At 38.1% G+C, this 17682-nt stretch overlaps 1 protein-coding gene across 11 annotated transcripts in view; it reads left to right on the top strand.

The window, feature by feature from the left end:
• Positions 1-17682, top strand: part of GON4L (gon-4 like) — a 94612-nt gene that overhangs the window by 3960 nt on the left and 72970 nt on the right. For 10 of the 11 annotated variants that reach the window (XR_003430418.1, XR_003430419.1, XM_027095185.1 and 7 more), the window contains exon 3: positions 3825-4016. The exons of the other annotated variant lie outside the window; for it this stretch is intronic. Coding sequence is in view for 8 of the 10 variants with exons in the window: in XM_027095185.1 (XP_026950986.1) it covers positions 3825-4016 (192 nt within the window). In the remaining 2 variants the exon portion in view is untranslated. The remainder of the gene's footprint in view (positions 1-3824; positions 4017-17682) is intronic. 11 annotated transcript variants of the gene reach the window in all.

Raw genomic sequence — 17682 nt, 5'->3', positions numbered from 1 at the left:
AATAATTTGTGCCATGGGAGAATGGAAATCGCTAGAGGGGGCGGCAAGACTATGGAACTTTTTCCTTGGCTAGGTTGTATTAGTGATATGAAGACAGGAGGAAATGGAGGAAAATGCAGGATTAAAGTGCTAGAGAAGGAATGTAAAATTAAGTAGGGGTTCAAAGTCACTCACCTATTGAGGAGTGGAATCTAGAGATATTTTCAGTGGTCAGTTTGCAAATATCCAAGTGTAGATAAATAAACATTTATTTTTTAGGATTATCTGTAATACTACTACCCCGTTGATTCTCCCACCTTGTACTTCAGTTAGCTGTATATACAAGTAATACCAGTAAAAGAAGTACATTATGACTCCTTTTTGCCCCCCAAGTAACTTTTTTCAGCCAAATAGAAATGTCACATAAAAAGCAGAAAGGAGGAAAGAAGGAAGATTGAAAATTCGTACATGTGCGTTTTGGAAAATATTGAAAAGTTGAAAGAAGAAAATAAAAATCACCCATAATCTTACTGCTCAGAGTAATTACTGTTATAATTTAGTGCATATTCTTTTCGTTGTTTTGCTTTCTTTTAAGTGACATTTTGGTTTTTTTATTATGATTATGTGGGGGAAGAAAACAGAAAAAACATCTAGGTTATTTTGAAGTGTCAGCATTGTGTTATAATTGATATACACTGTTAAATCATGTTTCTAGATTGCAGCTGCTAGTGATTAAACCTTTCTCTATATTGATGTTTATTCTCATAGAATTTTAATTGTTCTTTTAAAATTGATTTATGGACCCTGATTTCAGCTTAAGCCGTTTTTTCCTTTCTTTGCCTTCTAAAAATGATTTAGGCAGATTTCAGCTTAAAATTAAGTTGGTTTTTACAGTTTTCAGCTAATTATTTTCATGTTATCAATTTGAAGTTGTTAGACTGGCAGTAAACAAGTTACAGCTGTGCTCTGAATAAGGCTTTTACTTCTCTCTCTTACCCTTCTTTATTTCTTTATTTCTTTGGCTGCATTGGGTCTTAGTTGCGGCACATGGGATCTTCATTGCGGCAGGCATGTGGGATCTTTTGTTGCGATGCGTGGGCTCCAGAGCGTGCGGGCTTAGTTGCCCTGTGGCATGTAGGATCTTAGTTCCCCTACCAGGGATCAAACCCACGTCCCCCTGCATTGGAAGGCAGATTCTTAACCACTGAGAGGTTAAGAGTGGGAAGTCCCTCTCTTACCCTTCTTGACTTCTCTTTCTAAGGTCTTTGGCATCTAGCAGATTGATAAGAGGAAAAGAAGAGTGGGATCCTAGGGGGTTCTGTAGGAGGGGAATTAAATTGGGAAGCAATGAGATGGGATCAGGAAAAAAAAGTTTGCAGAGAAAAGGAATATCTTCTCTATGTAGAGTATGGTGCAGCTGATAAACTGTAGGGACAGTTTTGGAGCAGTTCCAACTGTTTGAGGTGGAAAAAGTATCAATGGAAGCTCTACCTACCAAAGTGAACTTCTGTATTTTGCTTAGATGTAAAGATTCTGGTATGTTTGTTTAAAAAAATCATTTGCATCAGTTCAGTTTTTAAATGTTAGACATTAATTCTAAAAATTATTAACAATTGTTGATTAATGAGAAAGCTCTGCTGTGCTATTGATTTAAGTTCCTCCCTCTTATAAGAAATGTGCCTGAGAGGAACTTCTTTTTTTAAATAAATTTATTTATTTATTTTTGGCTGTGTTGGGTATTCGTTTCTGTGTGAGGGCTTTCTCCACTTGCGGCGAGCGGGGGCCACTTTTCATCGCGGTGCGCGGGCCTCTCACTGTTGCGGCCTCTCATTGCGGAGCACAGGCTCCAGACGCGCAGGCTCAGTAGTTGTGGCTCACGGGCCCAGCTGCTACGCGGCATGTGGGATCCTCCCAGACCAGGGCTCAAACCCATGTCCCCTGCATTGGCAGGCAGACTCTCAACCACTGTGCCCCCAGGGAAGCCCCCTTAGGGGAACTTTTGATTTGTTGGATTTAGAATTCAACTCGTTGTACAGTCCCTATTAAAACCACAGCTTTTAGCCTTTTTGACATTGTGAATTAATCATGGGCTCCTGAAGTAAAGGAAGTAAGATTGAGAGTAAATAGAATTAAGGATTCATTCATACTTTAGTTGAAAATAAAGGCTTTTTTTCTTTGTTGACAGGGTGTCCTCCAATTAAAAATCTTGTGTATACCAGTTGAAACTGCTAATGTTGATGGGATAACAGTCTTAAAAAGTGTTATCTGTTTTGAATGGGGCTCAGTAACAAATAATTTGATCTCTTTTTGAAAAACAATTTTTTTCAACTATGTAATACACAAACATGGAAAAAAAGTTCCTAAATGCAGAAAGTACACAGGGAAAAGTTAGGCACTCTTTCACTTTGTCCTCGTTTTCCAAGTTCTCAGAAGCAATCACTATTTAACAATGCCTTGTATATATTCTATAGATCTTCTGTGTATACACAAGCCTGTATGTATTCTTGTTCCTATGACAGCTTGATTCTAATGTTTGCTTTTGATATTGCATGAATGTTTCTTTGTCTTTTTTTTTTTTTTTTTGCGGTACGCGGGCCTCCCACCGCTGTGGCCTCACCCGTCGCGGAGCTGTGCTCCGGACGCACAGGCCCAGCGGCCATGGCTCACGGGCCCAGCCGCTCCGCGGCATGTGGAATCCTCCCGGACCGGGGCATGAACCCACGTCCCCTGCATCGGCAGGCGGACTCTCAACCACTGCGCCACCAGGGAAGCCCCTCTTTGTCTTTTTAATGCCCCTCACGAAAAATGGAAAGAAAGGTAACACTCTGTAAGAGTTGAGGTGAGGAGAGAATTCCCTGGCGGTCCAGTGGTTAGGACCCAGCACTCTCACTGCTGGGGCCCTGAGTTCCATCCTTGGTTGGGGAACTAAGATCCCACAACCCATGCGGCTCAGCCAAAAAAACAAACAAACAAAAGAGTTGAGGTGAGGAAAGGAGAAAGTTGTCTAATGAACTGTATAACCATGTATTTATAATGTTATGGTGATTTTTACTCTAATGCTTTGTAAGATTGATCTTACAGAGTCAGAAAGTTCAGGACATTTTATAATGTATATCTTTAAAACATTTTATTTATTTTTGGCTGCATTGGGGCTTCGTTGCTGCATGCAGACTTTTTTCTAGTTGTGGAGAGCGGGGGCTACTCTTTGCTGCGGTGCACGGGCTTCTCATTGTGGTGGCTTCTCTTGTTGCAGAGCACGGGCTCTAGGTGCACGGGCTTCAGTAATTGTGGCATGCGGGCTCAGTAGTTGTAGCTCGTAGGCTCTAGAATGGAGGCTCAGTAGTTGTGGCGCATGGGCCTAGTTGCTCTGCGGCATGTGGGATCTTCCCAGACCAGTGCTCGAACCCACGTCCCCTGCATTGGCAGGTGGATTCTTAAGCACTGAGCCACCAGGGAAGTCCTATATCATTTATAGTTGATTAAATGTGGTGTTAATGGTCATCTATATAAAATGTCCCTTTGTTACCAGGAATATATCTCCCCCCACCCTACAATTACGGATATGATTTTTTCATAGGGAAAAAAAATGCATGTTAGAACTAGAAAGACCTTAGCGATTACCTAGTTCAATTCCCTGACATTACCGATGAGTAAATTGGACCTGCGCTTTGATTTCAATATTTTTCTTAGGATACTGTCTTTAAGAGAGAGGAATGCCTGTATAGTAAATGCATCATTAATGAAGTTATCTAACTAAAAAGGACTTTATAACAAGATGCTGATTTTTACAACAGAGTATAATTGAGAATGGACAAAGTGTGGAGCAATATTTGTGATTCTTCCAGGAAAATCTCAAATGCATTCTGGAGGGGAGATGCCTTCATTACCATCAGACAGTCACTCTGCAAAACCAGCAGCCCAGCCTAGGAAATCATCTCAGCCAGATGTCTGTGCCTCTCCTCAAGAAAAGCCACTCAGGACTCTAGCTCACCAAGCTGAGGAAGAGATAGAGGATGGTGGACTCTTTATTCCAATGGGTAGGCTTTCTTTCTTTTCTTTGGAAAAAAATCCTCTTTATTGAAGTATAATTTGCAGAAAACTGCACATATTCCAAGGTATCCAAGTTCACTGAATTTTCAAAGATTGAATACACCCATGTAACCAGCAGCCAGATCAAGAAATAATATTACCAGTACCCAGAAGTCCTTCCTTTCATTTATTACTGACACCCACCCATGGGTAACCATTATCTTGACTTCTAGCAGCACAGATTAGTTCACCTATTTCACTTTATGTGAAATATAAATATGTTTTTTGATTGCCTTTTCCCACTCAACATTATGTTTATGAAGTTGGTCCACATTGTTGCATGTACTTGTAGATTGTTCATTTTCATTATGATGTAGCATTCTGTTGTTAGAATATTCTATATTTTCTTTATTAATTCAATTCTTAATGAGTGAATACTTTCCAGTTGTAGGCTACTCTGAATGGTGCTGCTGTGAACATTCTACTGTAGATCTTTTGGTGAACATATATGCCTAATTTTTGTTGTGTGGAATTGCTAGGTCATAGGATTGGGCCTCCTTAAAGTTTTTTGGAAACAATATATATATATATATATTTTTTAAAATTTATTTTATTTATTATTATTTATTTTGGGCTGCGTTGGGTCTTCGATGCTGTGTGCGAGCTTTCTCTAGTTGCACCGAGTGGGGCTGCTCTTCGTTGTGGTGTGTGGGCTTCTCGTTGTGGTGGCTTCTCTTGTTGCAGAGCACGGGCTCTAGGCACGCAGGCTTCAGTAGTTGTGGGACGAGGGCTCAGTAGTTGTGGCTCTCGGGCTGTAGAGCGCAGGCTTAGTAGTTGTGGCGCACGGGCTTAGTTGCTCCGCGGCATGTGGGATCTTCCCGGACCAGGGTAGAACCCGTGTCCCCTTAATTGGGAGGTGGATTCTTAACCACTGTGCCACCAAGGAAGCCTGAAACATTATATTTTTATTGTGAAATATAACACATACAGACGAGTGAATAAAGACTTCTTTATTTAGCTTAACAAATGGTTTTAAAGTGAACACTTGTGATTTCTTTTTCTCATCGCAAATAATAGACCTCCATTGCTATGTAGGTTAGAAATTGTGATAGTGGGCATCCACATCTTATTTCTGAACTTGTGGGAAGGTGTTCAGTATTCCTTATTATATGTGATGATAATTGTAGGCTTTTTATAGATATATTGTATCAGATGATGGAAAATTTTTTCCTAGTTTTCTGAGAGTTTTATCACATATTGAATTTGGTCAAATGCTTTTTAAAAATCTCTATTAAGATTATTGTATGTTTTTTTCTTTATTCTGTTTTCTTTTTTGTTTTTTTTTTGGCCGTGTTGTGTGGCATGCGGGATCTTATTTCCCTGACCAGGGATTGACCTCGTGCTCCCTGCAGTGCTGAAGTGCAGAGTCCTAATCACTGGACTGCCAGGGAATTCTCTCCTTTATTCTGTTAATATGGAGAGTTACACTGATTCTTTTTTAATGTCAGATTTATTGAGATAATTTTCGTACAATAAAATTTTTTCAGTGAGTTTTGAAAAATGGATATAGTTGTGTAACTGCCACTACAATCAATATATGGAACATCTCTCTCTAAAAGTTCCCTCATTCCCCTTTGCAGTCCTTCATTTTCAGCCTTTGGAAACCAGTGATCTCAATTTTATTCTTACAGTTTGGCGTTTTCTACAATATTATATATAGGTGTTATACAGTATGTATGTAACCTTTTGAATCTGGTATCTTTTAAAATTTTTATTGAAGTGTAGTTGATTTACAGTGTTGTGTGCATCCTGTATCTTTCACTTCGTGTAATGCTTTTGAGATTAATTCATGTTTGTTCTTCATTGCTGAGTAGTATTCTACTGTATAGATATACCACAATTTGTTTATCTGTTCACCAGCTGATGGACGTTTGGGTTCTTTCTGGTTTTTGCCTGTTATGACTAAAGCTGCTATAAACCTTCACATGTAGTTCTTTTTTTTTTTTTTTTCTTTTTTTGGGCTACCCCATGTGGCATATGGGATTTTAGTTCCCCGACCATGGATTGAACCAGTGCCCCCTGCGTTGGGAGTGTGGACACTGGACCGCCAGGGAAGTCCCCACATATAATTCTTTTTTTAAAAAATAAATTTATTTTGTATTTTATTTATTTTTGTCTGCGTTGGGTCTTCGTTGCTGCGTGCGGGCTTCTCATTGCAGTGGCTTCTCTTGTTGTGGAGTATGGGCTGTAGGCATGCGGGCTTCAGTAGTTGTGGTGCACAGTTGATTTCTGACACCCAAACAACTTTTGATTCAGCTTCATATTCATATTTGGTAGATCCCCTGCAACAATTATAATGCTGATTTTTTATTTCTGTTGTTCCTTTTACATTTATTAATTGGCATTTTTCTGTAAAGAAGAGCAGTCTCTTCTCCCTCATTTATTTATTCAATTTTTATATGAGTGTGGACTCATGGATGTTTGTTTTATTATTTGAGTTATAGTGCCATGTTATCATTATTTATTTTGCCCGAATGGTTTCAGCATTAGCCACGAGGAACTACTTCAAGGTTTTTTTGGTTTGTTTTTTGAAATTTTATTTATCTATTTATTTGGCTGCGTCAAGTCTTAGTTGTGACATGCAGGATCTTTTTTGTGGCATGAGGGCTTCTCTCGTTGTGGTGCGCAGGCTCTAGAACATGCAGGCTTAGTTGCCTCTCAGCATGTGGGATCTTAGTTCCCCGACCAGGGATTGAACCCGTGTCCCTTGCATTCGGAGGCGGACTCTTAACCACTGGACCACCAGGGAAGTCCCAGGTTTTACTTTCACAGATTATGCTTTCGTGTCGTATCAAGGAACCTTTGCCTAATCCAAGGCCACAAAGTTTTTTCTTCCTGTTTTCTTCTAGAAGTTGTAGTTTTACACATTACATATAGGTATATGTGATCCATTTTGAGTTAATTTAAAAAATATATTTATTTATTTATTTCTCTGTGCCAGGTCTTAGTTGCGGCAGGAGGGCTTTTTGTTGCGGCATGCAGGATCTTTTGAGTTCTGGCATCTGAGTTAATTATTGTATAATGTGGGAGGTATATTTGAGATTCTTTTTTTAACCTATGGATGTCCAGTTGTTTCAGCACTATTTGTTGAAAAGATTTCTTTCTCCATTAAATTACCTTTGCATCTATGTGAAAAAGTCACTATTTGTGTGGGTCATTCATGGACTCTCTCTTCTTTTCCATTGGTCTATGTATTTAACCTTTCACCAATGTCGCAGTCTTGAAATCAGGTAGTTTGTGTCTTCCAACTTTTTTTTTTTTAAACAAGATCATTGGGCTATTCTAGGTACTTTGCATTTCCGTGTAAATTTTAGGATTGGCTTGTCATTTTCTTCAAAAATACTTGCTGGTGGGCTTCCTTGGTGGCACAGTGGTTGAGAGTCTGTCCGCCTGCCGATGCAGGGTACACGGGTTCGTGCCCCGGTCTGGGAAGATCCCACATGCTGCGGAGTGGTTCGGCCCGTGAGCCATGGCTGCTGAGCCTGCACGTCCGGAGCCTGTGCTCTGCAACGGGAGAGGCCACGACAGTGAGAGGCCCACATACTGCAAAAAAAAACAAAAAAACAAAAAAAAGAAAAAATACTTGCTGGCATATTGATCGATAATGAAACTGTCGATCAATTTGGGAAAGTCGCTGTCTTTTTTTTGTTTTGGCTGCACCATGCGGCATGTGGGATCTTAGTTCCCTGACCAGGGATCGAACCCCTGCCCCCTGCATTGGGAGCATGGAGTCTTAACCACTGGAGTGCCAGGGAAGTCCCGGGAAGGTTGCCATCTTAACAATACTGAGTCTACTAATCCATGAATAAGATATATTTCTGTTTATTTAGGTTTTCAAAAATTTCAGAAATATTTTGTAGTTTTTAGTATATAAAATTTTCATGTATTAAGTATTTATTTATTTTTTATTTATTTTTGGCTGCATTGGGTCTTTGTTGCGTGTGGGCTTTCTCTCGTTGCAGCTAGCGGGGGCTACTCTTCATTGCAGTGTGCGGACTTCTCATAGCAGTGGCTTCTCTTGTTGTGGAGCACGGGCTCTAGGCGTGAGGGCTTCAGTAGTTGTGTGCGGGCTCAGTAGTTGTGGCTCCCGGGCTCTAGAGTGCAGGCTCAGTAGTTGTGGCACATGGGCTTAGTTGCTCTGTGGCATGTGGGATCTTCCTGGACCAGGGCTTGAACCCGTGTGCCCTGCATTGGCAGGTGGATTCTTAACCACTGCACCACCAGGGAAGTTCTAAGCATTTATTTTTTATGCTAATGTCAATTTTTCTTTTCAATTTTCAGTTCATTGCTAATTTATAGAAATATAGATTTTGGTATATTGGTATATCTTGTGACTTTGCTATAAATTCACTTATTAGCTTTATGTACTTTTTTGTAGATTCTTTAGGGATTTCTTTTTTTTCCCCCATTTTTTAGGCCATGCTGTGTGACATGTGGGATCTTAGTTCCCTGACCAGGGATCGAACCTGTGCCCCCTGCATTGGGAGTACAGAGTCTTAACCGCTGGACCGCCAGGGAAGTACCGAGGGATTTCTCACATAGATAATTAAGTCATCTGCAAATAAGGAGTTTTTTTCCTTCATTTCCAATTTGTGTGTCTTTTCTTTCTTTCTTTCCATTCCTTCCTCTCTCTTCCTTCCTCTCCCTCTCTCTTTCCCTCTCCGTCCATCAGCCCCCATCTTATTATGCACTGGCTAGGACATTCAGTACAGTGTTGAAGAAAAGCAGTGAGAGTGGGCATCTTTTCCTTTGTTCCTGATCTCTTAGGGGAAATACACTCAGTTTTTCACCACTAAGCAGAATTTGTTGGTTTATAGCTATTGTTTATCAGATTGAGGAAGTTCTCTACTATTCCTAGTTGTGGAGAGTTTTTATCATGAACTGATGTTGGATTTTGTGAAAAGCTTTTTCTGCATCTATTGAGATTATCTTTTGTTTTCGTTTTTGCTTTTAAACTGTCGATATGGTGAATTGTATTGATTGATTTTCAAATTTCAAAGCATTTTTGCATTTCAGTGATAAATCGACCCTTTTGATCATGATATAGGTATATATATATATATTTTTTTGTATTGCTGGATTTGATTTGCTAATATTTTGTTAAGGATTTTTGTGTCTGTGCTTGTAGTTTTTTTTAAAAAAATATATTTATTTATTTATTTATTGGCTGCTTGGGTCTTCGTTGCTGCGCGTGGGGTTTCTCTAGTTGAGGCAAGCAGGGGCTACTCTTCATTGTGGTGCGTGGGCTTCTCATTGCAGTGGCTTCTCTTGTTGTGGAGCACGGGCTCTAGGTGCGCGGGCTTCAGTAGTTGTGGCACGCAGGCTTCAGTAGTTGCGGCTCGCAGGCTTGAGTAGTTGTGGCTCATGGGCTCTAGAGCGCAGGCTCAGTAGTTGTGGCGCATGGGCTTAGTGGCATGTGGGATCTTCCCGGACCAGGGATCGATGCATTGGCAGGCAGATCCTTAACCACTGCGCCACCAGGGAAGCCCCTGTAGTTTTCTTTTCTTGTAATGTCTTTGGTTTTGGTATTAGGGTAATACTGACCTCATACAATGAGTTGGGAAGTGTTCCTTCCTCTTCTTTGTGTTTTTTTGAAGAGTTTGTGAATTGGTTTTATTTCTTCCTTAAATGTTTTGTTGAACGCACCAGTGAAGCCATCTGGGCCTAGAGTTTTCTTTGTAGGATGTTTTTAACTATGAATTCAATTTCTTTAACAGGTAAAGGGTTATTCAGTTATCTCTTTGTTCTTGAGTGTGCTTTGACAGTTGGTATCTTTTCAGGTATTTGTTCTATCCAAGTTGTTGAATTTATTGACATAAAGTTTTTCATAATATTCCTTTGTCATCTTTTTAATGTCTGTGGGCTCTAATGATGTCTGTTCTTTTATTGCTCACACTCGTAATTTAGTCTTTCTCTTAATCATTCTGGCTAGAGGTTTTTCAAAGAACAAGCTTTTGGTTTCATTAATTTCTCTATTTTTCTGTTTTCTATTTTACTGGTTTTTGCTGTTGTCCTTTATTTTCTTCTGTCTCTTTGCTTTGGGTTTAATTTGGTCTTTTTCTGGTTTCTTAAAGTGGGAGCTTAGGTCATGGATTTGAGACTTTATTTTCTAATAATACTATAGAATGTATCAATTTCCCTTTAAACACTGTGCTAGCTATGCCCCACAAATTTTGATATATTGCATTTTATCAACTTCAGTTGACAGTATTTTCTAATTTCTCTTGGGATATCTTCTTTGACCCATGGGTTATTTAGAAGTGTGTGTGGGGCTTCCCAGGTGGTCCAGTGGTTAAGACTCCACGCTTCCACTGCAGGGGGTGCAGGTTCAATCCCTGGTCAGGGAAGTTCTGCTTGCCTTGCAGTGTGGCCAAAAAAGAAAAAAAAAAAAGAAAAGAGGTGTGTGTGTGTGTGTGTGTGTGTGTGTGTGTGTGTGTGTTTCTAAACAACAGAAATTTATTTTCTCACAGTTCTGGAGTCTGGGAATTCCAATATTAGGTGCTGGTAAATTCAGTTTCTGTGAGAGCTTTCCTCCTGACTTGTAGACACCCACCTTCTCACTGTGACCTTACATGGCCTTTTCTTGGTGCATGTGTGTGGAGAGAGAGGGAGTGAGCTTTCTGATATCTATTCTTATAAGGAGACTAATCCTATAGGATCAGGGATTCACCCTTATGGACTCATTTAACCTTAATTACTTGCTTAGAGGACCCATCTCCAAATACAGCCATACCAGGGGTAAGGCTTTCAACATATGAATTTTGGGGGGACACACGTTCAAGTTAATTTTGGGGAGACACACACATTCAGGTTTTCTGTACAGGATTGGAGTCCTATTCTGTGTTCAGTTTCAGAACCTGTTTTTTTAAAATGTAATTTTTATAGTTATAGAGTACCATATGACTTATAACAGCAAAAACAAAAATCCACTATAACTTTTTAGAAGTGTGTTTTTTCACTTCCAAATATTTGGAGACTTTCCAGCTATCATTTTGTTGCTGATTTCTAATTTAATTCCCTTGAGTTCACATCATACTTTGTATGATTTCAGTACTTTTATATTTATTGAGGTTTATTTTATGGCCCCAATATAATCTTTATTGGTAGCTCTTCCATGTGTATTTGAAAAGCATATGTATTCTGTTGTTTTTTAAGGTACACTGTTCTGTAAATGTCAATTAGGTCAAGTTGGTTGACAGCATTGTTCAGGTTTTATTTATTTTTATGGATTCTTTTTTTTTTGGTCTATTCTGTCAATTATTGAGAAAGGCATATTGAAGTCTCCAACTTTAATTGTGGATTTGTCTATATTTCTTTTCAGTTTTGTCAGTTTTAGCTCTACATATTTTATTTATTTATTTTTATTGTTTTTATTTTTTATTTATTTAAAATTTTTTAGCGGTGCTACCTGGCATGCTGGACCTTAGTTTCCCAAACAGGGATCAAACCTGCGCCCCCTGAAGTGGAAGTGTGGAGGCTTAACCACTGGACCGCCAGGGAAGTCCCTAGTTCTACATATTTTAAAACTCTGTTTTCAGGTACATATGCCTAATAACATACATTGAGTGGGTTTTGAATGTTAAGGCAAACTGGCATTTCTGGGGTAAACCTATTTGGTCATGATGTATTAGATTTTCTAATATATTGTTTAAGGTTTTTGTTTTTTTGTTTATGGGAGATAACTGGCTTTAATTTTCCTTTCTTATAAAGTCTTTTTCATGTGTTGGTATTAGTGTTATACTGACCTTATAAAATGAATTGGGAAATTTTTCATCATTATCTGGTCTCTGGAAGAGTTTGTTGAAGACTGGTGTTATTTCTTTCTTAAATGTTTTGTAAGCATTCACCAAGGGTGCTGTCTAGGCCTGGAGTTTTCTTTGTCAAAAGCCTTTTAAGTTTTGGATTAAATTCTTTAATAATTATAGGATTATTTAGATTTCCTGTTTCTTTTTGTGTCAGTTTTGTGTAAGTTGTGTTTTTCAAGGAATTGTCAAATTTGTTGATATAAAGTTGCTTGTAATGTTTATTTTGGTATGTCTAAGTTTTTAATGAGGTTGTCTTTTTAGTTTTGATTTTAGTGAGATCCTCTTTTTATTTGTGTCTTATTTTTTTTGTTGATAAGTTTGGCTAGAGGTTTATCAGTTAATCTTTTTAAAGAACCAACTTTTGGCTTTCTTGACTTCTTTTTTTCTATTTAATTGATTTCTGTTCTTTATTATTTCCTTCCTACAATCTACCTTGGATTTGATTTGTTCTTTTTTAGCTTCTAGTAAGATTTTCAATCTTTTTTTCTAATATATACATTTAAAGTTAAAACTTGCCCTCTAAGCATTGCTGTAGCTGCATTCTGAAAATTTTGATGTGTCATACTTTTGTTTTCATTCATCTTAAAATATTTTTAATATCCATTATGACTTCGTTTTTTTTGTTTTTTTTTTGTGGTACGCGGGCCTCTCACTGTTGTGGCCTCTACCGTTGTGGCGCACAGGCTCCAGACGCACAGGCTCAGCAGCCATGGCTCACGGGCCCAGCCGCTCCACAGCATGTGGGATCTTCCCAGACCGGGGCACGAACCGTGTCCCCTGCATCGGCAGGCAGACTCTCAACCACTGTGCCACCAGGGAAGCCCTATGACTTCTTCCTGACCCATGAATTATTTAGAGATATGTTGCTTAATTTCTAAACGTTTGAGGATCTTTCTAGTTAAATTTCTTTATTGATTTCTAGTTTAATTCCATTGTGGTCAAAAAGCATATTGTATATGATTCCTGACCTTTGAAAATTCTTGAGTCATTTAGCTTATGGTCTGTTCATGTGCTGTTAAAAAGAATACATATTTAGTGGGTGTTTTATACAGGTCGTTTGAGTCAAGTAAGATGTCCTGTATATGTCTGTGAGGTCAGTTTTGTTAATGTTGTTCAGATCTTTTATATCTTTACTGATTTTTTTTTTGTCTGCTGTCATATGTTACTGATTGACATTTGTTAAAATCTCCAACTGTGATTGTGGCTTTCTCCTTTTTTTCCCCTTTCAACTTTTTTATAAATTTATTTATTTATTTTTGGCTGCATTGGGTCTTCATTGCTGCACGTGGCCTTCTCATTGTCGTGGCTTCTCTTGTTGCAGAGCACGGGCTCTAGGCACACAGGCTTCAGTAGTTGTGGCACATGGGCTCAGTAGTTGTGGCTTGCAGGCTCTAGAGCTCAGGCTCAGTAGTTGTGGCACACGGGCTTAGTTACTCTGCGGCACGTGGGATCTTCCCAGACCAGGGCTTGAACCTGTGTCCCTTGCATTGGCAGACGGATTCTTAACCACTGCGCCACCAGGGAAGCCCTCACCTTTTGTTTTATATATTTAAGCTGTATTATCAGGTGCACAGAAATTTAGAATTTTCTGTTGAATTGACTCAGCATGAAATGTTCCTTTTTATCTCTTTATCTTCTTGCCTTAAAGTCTGCTTTGTATTTGATATTAATGTGTACATGGTATAAGTGTTTACATTGTTTTGCTTTCAACCTTTTTTGTGTCTTTTTTAATGTAAATTTATTTATTTTTGGCTGTGTTGGGTCTTCGTTGCTGCATGCGGGCTTTCTCTAGTTGCGGAGAGTGGGGGCTGCTCTTCGTTGCAGTGTGCGGGCTTCTCATTGCGGTGGCTTCTCTTGTTGTGAAGCACAGACTCTAGCCGTGCGGGCTTCAGTAGTTGTAGCGCATGGGCTTAGTTGCTCCGCGGCATGTGGGACCTTCCTGGACCAGGGATCAAACCTGTGTCTCCTGCATTGGCAGGCAGATTCTTAACCACTGCACCACCAGGGAAGTCCCCTTTTTTGTGTCTTTATATTGAAAGTGTATCTTTTATAAATAGCATAGAGTTAAAAAAAACAAAAAACCTTGTCTGAACATATTTGTTAATTAGATTGTATACTTCATTTATATTTAATGTAATTTCTGATATAATTTTCTATTTCTCTATTTCTTTTTTGTTCCTTTATTTCTCCTTTCCTTCTTTTGGATTAATGAAAATGCTTTTACTTTTCTTCTCTATTAGCTTTTTAGTTTTGTATTCTTTTGTTTTTCTTTTACATGTTACCCTATAGATTAATATGCAATCTTTGAAATTACTATAATCTACCTTAAATTCGTACTCTTAGCACTTCCCAAACCATGTAAGAACTTTACAACAGTTTTACTTTATCTATCTACTCCTGCCTTTTGTGTTATTGATATTGTATTTTACTTCTTCATTTGTTTTAAACCCTACAAGACATTATTATTATTGTTACTGTCTTAACCAGTCAATATTGATTTATATTTATCACATAGTTAACCTTTCTTATGTCTTGATTCATCCTGAAGTTCTTTATTTTGCCTTCATCTTGGGTCATTTTTTTTCATCTTGAAGAATTTCCTTTAGTATTTCTTGCAGACCTGGTCTCCTGTCAATGAATTATCTCAGATTTTGTTTGTCTGGAAAAAAAATCTTAGTTTTGCCTTCATTTTTAAAAATTATTTTCACTGTGTATAGAATGTTAGGTTGTTCTTTTCCCTGCAGAACTTTAAGATGCATTCTGTTATATTCTGGTTTCCATTGTTTCTGTTGCAAATTCAGCTGTCAAGTTTTGTTGTTACTTTGATAATTTGTCTTTTTTTCTTCTGCTTCTAAGATTTTCTCTGTTCTGGTTTTCAGCATTTTGACTATTATTTGTGTACTTGGGTTTTCTGTTTTTAATCTGCTTAGGGCTTGTAGAGCTGCTTGAATATGAGATTTGATATTTTATCAGTTAAAAACAATCCTTGTAAATATTTTTTTTAGATATCATTTCTGTTGTGGTCTCCTTCTTTTCTTCTGGTATTCCAGTTACATGTATGTTAGGTCTTTTCACCATGTCCCATGTGTATTGTTTTTTCTTTATATTCTTTTCTTTTTTCCTCCATGCATCAGTTTCTGCTGTTCTGTAGTCTAGTTCACTAATTCTCTGTTTTGCCGTGTCTTATCTATTAAATTTTTCATGCCAGTTTAGCACTATAGATTCTATGTGAAATTCTCCATCTTTTCCTTTATTTTCTTGAATGTGTTAATCATAATTATTTAAAAATCCTTTTTCTAATATCTGATTCACCCATAGGTCTTTTTTTTTTTTTTACTGTCCTCCCCCATTCCCTAGTGTTTTGGCATCTTGGTTCTTGCTATAATTTTTGATTGGATGCTGGACATTGTGGATGAAAAATTCTAGAGGCGTTGGTATTGTTATCTTCCTCTAAAGAGGGTTATGTTTTCTTCAGACAGGCAGATAATTTTGGAGGGTCACTTAAATTCTGCCAAGGGTTGGTTTTATGCTATATTAAGTCTACTTTGTTTAAACTTTATAGATTGTGGCCTATATTCCTAGTGGGTAGCTCTTCTGGGGTTTCAACACTTGTAAAAAAGCTATAGTGTTTATGAAGACTTTTTCTCCTTTGCAAGACTTCAACTACAACCTCTGTCTTCCCAACACTTGTGTAGTGTAATCTTAGTTCCCCGACCAGGGATTGAACCCATGCCCCCTGCGGTGGAAGTGCGGAGTCCTAAGCACTGGACCGCCTGGGAATTCCCTGTGATTCAATCATAGTTTCTTTTTTTTTCAGTACGCGGGCCTCTCACTGTTGTGGCCTCTCCTGTTGTGGAGCACAGGCTCTGGACGCACAGGCTCAGCAGCCATGGCTCACGGGTCGAGCCGCTCCACGGCATGTGGGATCTTCCCAGACTGGGGCACGAACCCGTGTCCCCTGCATCGGCAGGCGGACTCTCAACCACTGTGCCACCAGGGAAGCTCTAAGCAGCTATTTTCATACAACAAAGCGACTTTGGTGATTTAGATATTACAGAACCCACCCATGTTTTTATTGACATCATCCATTTTGCAGTACATTTACAGTGCAAATTTACTTTCAACTTACTGCTTACATCATTAAATGTGCTTCTCAGCAAATACCTTGCTTTTAGCCACATCCCACCTTTCTCACAGAAGGAAAAATTAGATATTCTTCTTTATTCTAGTCTGATTTTTATAGAGTGGCTTCCTTTGTAAAATTTTTTAAATTTTAAAATTTTATTTATTTATTTATTTTTGGCTGGCCACTGCGGCATGTGGGATCTTAGTTCCCTGACCAGGGATCGAACCTGCGCCCCCTGCAGTGGAAGCACGGAATCTTAACCACTGGACCGCCAGGGAAGTGCCTTTTTTGTTGTTGCTTTTGTTTTCCTTTTTTTAATTTTTAAATTTCAGTTCTTTAGAATTCTTAGGGTCAGTGGTATCCCAATATTTTAAAAGTAAGATAATAGATTAGTTCTAAAACAGAGTAAGATACGACTGAATTATCTGTTCTTTCTTGGATTGTCTGTGCAATGTATTAGAATTTGTTCAATTTTCCTTATAGACCCACATTCCCTATTAAACTCAGCCTTAAAATCAGAAATCAGAGGAGAAATAAGTGTGATGTGATTTAGGGGGATGTAATTAGATGAGATCGTGTAACCCCACAGTGATTACTTTGATTCTGTGTTTGTAAGATAGCCGTTCTGAATGGGAATTATGCTAACTCCAATGCTTTTTCCATTGAAAAGTATTTTCTGCAGCGAATTTTGTTATTTCCATTTTAATTTTGTGATAAGTTTTCTTCACAGTTCTTTAAAATTATTTTTTATGTTTGTCTTTATTGTATTTTTATTGGGGTTGAATGTTTTTCAGTGTATATTTTAAAGCAGTGTTACTCAAAGTGTGGTCTGAAAACCAGTGCTAGTTTGAGTACTATTTGTTACTGGTTTGAAACAAAATAAATCACGGAAACTGAGAATAAAACTTTAGAAATGTTGTAACATTTGACATTATGGCTATATTCTTACTTTATAAAAGTATAAGTCTACAGTGGATTGGTCAAAAACAAGACTAGTTTTTCACCACAGAGAGTTTGAGAAGCACTGTTTTAAAGGACAATTTGATTCCTCATCAACTATCTGTATAAAATTTTATTAATTTTAGCTGCTTCCATTTTAAATTTCCTTTTTTTGGTCTTCACTTCTATGAATTTTTGTTACATTTTGTAGATCTAAATTTCGTGAGGAAGATTTTATTTATTTGGGTTAATTTTTCGTTAATAACACACTTTATTATTTCTGGTATAACATTAATAGTTTTAACTTGTGTCTTTCATACTTTTTTCCCCGGGTCAGTTTTTCAATTGACAGTGTTACCAACAACATGATAGGATATGAATATGAAGCTGAATCAAAAGTTCTTTGGGTGTCAGAAATCCTTTTCTTGCTCTGCAACTACCAGGTCATTGTTTAAGTACTGGTAAGATGAGAAGGGAAAGGTGGATGGCAGAAACCAAGAACTGGCTAGATTGGTCTACATGAGAAAGGATGCAAGAGGGAAGGGAGGAGCAAAGAGAGGAGATTCAAGTGTGGTGAAGAGAGAAGAGTTTTGGAGTTTATGGAGGAAAGGGGTAAATGAGGTGAGAAGAGAGACTTTGGGAAAAGATATGTGTACAAAGGTTTTTAGACAGTTTTGTTGTGTATTATGCTATGTAATTCCCCTTTTGCTGCTTTCTCAAATGACCATCAGTAAAGAGCTTTGT

Source organism: Aethalodelphis obliquidens, unplaced genomic scaffold, assembly GCF_003676395.1.
Source record: "Aethalodelphis obliquidens isolate GAN/ISIS:26980383/991018 unplaced genomic scaffold, ASM367639v1 scaffold90, whole genome shotgun sequence".
Lineage (NCBI taxonomy): Eukaryota > Metazoa > Chordata > Mammalia > Artiodactyla > Delphinidae > Aethalodelphis > Aethalodelphis obliquidens.
This window is presented reverse-complemented; position numbering and strand designations above follow the sequence as displayed.